Source organism: Durio zibethinus, chromosome 14 (genome assembly GCF_047325235.1).
Source record: "Durio zibethinus cultivar Kanyao isolate XHJ-2024 chromosome 14, ASM4732523v1, whole genome shotgun sequence".
In the NCBI taxonomy this organism is placed as follows: domain Eukaryota; kingdom Viridiplantae; phylum Streptophyta; class Magnoliopsida; order Malvales; family Malvaceae; genus Durio; species Durio zibethinus.
This window is the reverse complement of record NC_143175.1, coordinates 19,666,271-19,671,351: the sequence shown is the minus strand read 5'-3', so window position 1 is coordinate 19,671,351 and position 5,081 is coordinate 19,666,271. Positions and strand designations below refer to the sequence as shown.

The 5,081-nt window shown below is 32.6% G+C and overlaps 1 protein-coding gene across 2 annotated transcripts; it reads right to left on the bottom strand.

The window, feature by feature from the left end:
• Positions 1-406: 406 nt before the first annotated feature.
• Positions 407-3,831, bottom strand: LOC111295502 (GATA transcription factor 8-like). Of its 2 annotated transcripts, XM_022889009.2 has the most exons (4): positions 3,751-3,831; positions 3,000-3,057; positions 2,293-2,559; positions 407-1,641 (listed from the first exon to the last, which is right to left on the bottom strand). In XM_022889009.2, the coding sequence occupies exons 3-4, from the start codon at positions 2,530-2,532 to the stop codon at positions 850-852; spliced, it is 1,032 nt and encodes a 343-aa protein (XP_022744744.1). In that variant the 5' UTR covers positions 2,533-2,559; positions 3,000-3,057; positions 3,751-3,831; the 3' UTR covers positions 407-849. The 2 variants fall into 2 exon arrangements, with proteins under 2 accessions (XP_022744744.1, XP_022744745.1); XM_022889010.2 differs by lacking the exon at positions 3,751-3,831 and having other exon boundaries at positions 3,000-3,121.
• Between the last annotated feature and the right edge of the window lie 1,250 nt (positions 3,832-5,081).

Genomic DNA, 5,081 nt, shown 5'->3' with positions numbered 1-5,081 from the left:
AGGGATTCGTTTTTAAAACAAAAGTTCAATTCTCTGCTACATTTCATAACTTAAATTATAAGGGATTCCTGTCAATTTGGTTCATCAACCATGATATCTATGGCAAGCCTACATTTGCTTGAAATTTAAGACATAAAACCATTCATTTTATTTTAATAACTTTAAACAACTTTTCCATGTGTCGAATATTTCCTTCAAAATGGCAATTTCTAGTTGTTCAATTACCATTAGCAAGCTTGCTAAAATTTCATATATCAATATCCCAATATTTTACTGTTCATGACAGCAGTTGGAGAGGGCTAAATGTTTCATTGCAAATAAAGAAGCAAAAAATGTAGCAGCATTAAAGTGGAAATTTTGAATGGAGGAAATTATAGAATTGAAGGAAATTTTGGAGAAATTCAACTGAAAATAACAAATTATCAAATTCCATTACTGATATCAGAATTTGGTTTCTACTAACAAATGAACTGCAAAAAGAATTCTCATGAAGAGAAAGAAAAAAAATTAACACAGACTCCAATGACTAATGACCTTTTAAGGACCTACCCATTACTAAAACCTACAACCTTGCTAACCCTTAACCTGCCATTTTCTCTACCCAGCACCCCCCCACCCTTTTTTTTTTCTTCATTCTCTCATTACAATCCATCTATACCATCTAAAAATATTGGTCATCTATTGCTCCTATTCCCTCATTCCAACCCTGTACAAAAAAAAAAAATTTGAACAAAGATCAAATAACAGTAAATAATACAAGGGGAAAAAACAGAGAGAGAGAGAGAGGGAAACAGAGAGGAGAAAGATTATCCCAACGAAGGGAATTTTCACAATTCTCTACACCCTCCCTCATATATAATCTAATGCTGGGTTGGTTTTATTTGGAATCAGCTCTGGTGAATTGGTGGTGACCATTGTTGTGGTGGGTGCTGCACTACTTTTGGTTCTCATCTCGATCACTTTCTTATGGGAATTGGAGTGCAAAGATGGAACAAATGTTGGACTTGCCGCAGGCCGGTACTCCGGGAAGAGCCTGCCTGACTTGTAACGCACGCCACAAGCATTGCAAAGGGTTTTCGGCCCCATTGGTCCAGCCCTCCATTGCGGTGTCTTTGTTATCTCACAGTGCATACATTTCCTAACTGCTTGTCCTGATGGATTTTGAGTATTATAGGCAGGAGCAGCTGAAAGTGACAACTTGATCTTCTTTTTTTTCTTATGTTCTGGATTAACTTGCCTAGGTATTTTGATCAAAAGTCGAGACTCTGCATAGTTCTCAGAGTCTGAAGGCACCTTGGGGACGACAAACGGCTGAGGAACATTATTCTCATTGACAGATGAAGTAGGGGAGACAAGCTGAATCGCCGGACGAGGATTGAATGTGGCAGGGCGGGGACGTTTGCTACGTGCACGTCCGGGCCTTCCTGGAGCAGCCGTCTCAGGACTTGGCGGCAATGTTTTGTCCCCTGAGCAAGAGCTGCTGCTTTCCAGAACAGAAACCGGGCTGGATGTCTGGAATTGGTGATGGGAGGAGTCCTTATTGATTGAAGAGGACTCTTCTTTCTTAATTGTCAAGCTTGCTCCACAATGAGAATCTTCAACAAAGTTTGACAACCACTCCAATTGAACAATGTCTTCGTACTGCAAAAACAAAACTACCCAAAGCTTTATTCACGCAACTGTAATCATAAATAAGACTATATAATTAACAAGTTAATCATAAATAAGACTATAATTTTTATTTGACAAAAGGGGAATTCGAATCTGCTTATACAGCGAGCATAAAAATACATACATATATTATTGAATTAAAAGTTTATACGCATGAATTAGACAATAATCGATCATAATTACACCAAATCAAGCATTTCAAAATCCTCAAAACTTCAGCCTAGATGGATTAGAATTTCGAAGTGGCTATTATATTGTTGAAGTTTTGAAAAAATAAAATAATTTTTATAATACAATGTATTACTGAATTTTTTTTTGCCACCTAAGCATGTCTAACTAATCACATGGTAAATCACGTGCCCCATAATTGAAGCAATAATTATGCCACTAAATAATGCAAAACTCCTGGGTGGATTCCACATTTCCACCGACGTAGCCAACAGTCAATATCACAAACAAATAAATAAAAATCATTAAATTTTTATTAAAAAATCCCATTTTATCTAAGGCCCCACAAAATGAGTTAAATTCCAAAAACCCAAAAAAAATTCCAATTTAATAAATAAAACTCGCCATCACTATAATAATAATAATAATAATAATAAAAAACACGACACTTACCGGTAGGGAGAGTTCCGCAGAGAGGTCGGGAGCGGTGTTGTTGGAAAAAACCGAGTCAGAAGCAGGAAATGACTCGGAATGAGCTGTCCAAATGCCAGGAAAAGCGGCGGCGTTGAAGGCGGATCCGGATGCTGATAAGCCAGGTTCGATATCCTCGTTAGGGAAGTCGAGGAGATCATCTATGTGGTCGAAGAAGCTGCCGCAATCTATCTCATCAATGAAGTCCGTTGGTCCAATCATGTTTTTTATGTTAATAATTTAAAATTCCTGCAAAAAAATGTAAATTTATTACTATTTCTGCATGTAATTTGTGAATGTCTGCCCTTTTTATATGTAAAGCAAAGCGGCCACCGCTAAATGATTGAGCCGTGTGGCGCATATTAGCCCACTTCCTCGAAAAGTCTCCGCCGTCACATGTGCAATAATCAATTTATTTTGAAACAAAAAATGGATTTATATGTTTGAAAATTGAAAATTCAAATTTGGGTCACTTTGAGTTGGAAGTTTTGAAAATTCTAAGGAAAATATGTTTTTTAATGGAAAGTGAATTAAAATTTTCACACATGGATTAAGTTAGTGCAAGGTGGTCCAAGGGCAGCTCAAATTTGGTTTCTTTGCAAAATTGGATTATTTGTTTTTAAAATTCTTTTGCTAATTTTGAGGAATTAAAAAAGAAAAAAAAAGTTGGGAGGTACTCTGAAGCAAACCTTCTGTTACTCAGTGAGCAAAACTTTCTGGAAAGAAGAGATAATTTTCCTGAGAAACCTGCAAGAAAAGTTAACAAAATTGTAATTGTTAGTACATAAATTAAATTACTTTGGTAGCTGAAATATACTGTCAGTTCATTGAATAAAAATGCAGCAGAAAGCTTCTTATTTTCTTTACATTGTTCTATTGTTCCCAAAGAAAAACAAAGGAAAATGGAATTGAATTTTGAGAATTGGTAAGATAAAATGAGAACCCAGTACAGTGAAAATATTTCGAAAAGTTCGTTTTTAGTTCACAATTGGGATTGGAGATGACTGAAATAATGAAAACTTTAGTTCACGAATTCAGTTCAATTCCTTCTCATTTCCTCCACTTTCTCAGCTACGAAACAGAGTAATCTGGATGAAAAAGATTTAAAAAAAAAAAAAAAGCTTCTTGAACCATAATTCTATATCTTACTCACTGCCGACACTGAATTTTTCAAGAAGAAAAAAAAAACTCACTGAAAATGCTAAACTTGAACTCAAAACAACTATAATTCCCGCCCAATGTGAAGAAAAAAAAAAACTTTCATTGAGAATCCCGAGAAAAACAACAGCATTCCTAAAACCCAATTTGAAAAACCTCCAAAAGAATGAGAATTTCAGCTAACTAGCGATCAAAACAAGTTGAAAACCGCTTCATCCTTGTTTAAGTTAGCGGAACGATGTGAATTAGTAGTAGCAAAGGCAATTGGGTTTGAAGCAATACCTTGAATAAGAGAAGAAAAAGAGGGAGACAGGAAAGGAAAAGAAGGGAAATGAGAAAGTTTGAAAGGTGAGAGAGGAAGGAAACGAAGGCTAAAAAGGAGAGGAGAGAGGAGGGCATTGAAGGAATTATGGTAGTTGAGCATCTCCCTTCATTGCTAGCTGTCTTTTACTCTTCTTTTCTGTCTTGATGTTAAAGTTTTCTCTCTCTTCCTAATTGCCCCTCCGGGTCCCACCTCTATTCTTTTCCATAATTTTTCTTCTTTTTTTTCCAAGTTTCAAATTTTCCATAATAAAAATTTTAAATTATCATATGCATTTAAGAGTATTAAGTTGATTTGATTAATTTAAAATAAAATTATTTAAAATTAAATTAATTAAATTAAATTATTTTTATTAATTAAATTAAATTTATATATTTTAACAATTAATCGATCAAATTTAATTTAATTGATTTTATTAATTTTTTATTAATTGAATAATAAATATATGTAAATTATATTATATTTTAAATTTTTTATATTTTAAACAAATTAAATAAAATTATCTAATAAAAAAATTTAAATACCAAAACAAAATGTTAAAATCTTTAATAACTTATGAAATAAAATGATCAATTTTATATATTTTACATTTTATATTTGGATTTTGTATATTTCAATTAAAATTTTAGTTAATTTAATTAATTCTATTTTCAAATTAAATTAACAGAAAATTAAAATTGTTTTTAAAATAATTTTTTATAATTATCAAAATTATTTCAATAATTGACCTGTTTAAACAAATTAAATCTATTTATTTAATTAATCCCATTAAAATTGAGTTACGAACATCTTTATTTGCATTCACATATATAACTAATAAAAATCCATTTATTTAATATTAATATCCTTTATTTTGTTTTAAAAATTGATCAATTTATTTATCTTGAATTTTTGTTACCAACAAAAACAAAATCCTTCGTCAAATCAAATGAGACTGAAATTTTACCAGTAAAAAGAAAAAACTACCAAATCCACTATGAAGCTTGTGGTTTTGGGATAGAGAGTAGAAAACAGAAGCTTCATTGGCTTTGCAATTTGCTCCCATTAATGGAATGGCTTTAATATACAATTTGTCTAACCAATTTGAATAAATACAAAATTGATTGAGGTGATGGCACAGAATTCAATCCTTTTTAAATGACTTTCTCCTCTTAACCCAACTGGTTAAGAGGCTGTTAGAAAATCATCTAGGCGAGGGTTCAGTCCCCGCCATGCCCCCTCTCCTTTTGTACGGGCATTAGCCTCCTTTGAAACCAAAAAAAAAAAAAAATCATTTTTAAAATTTGATTTT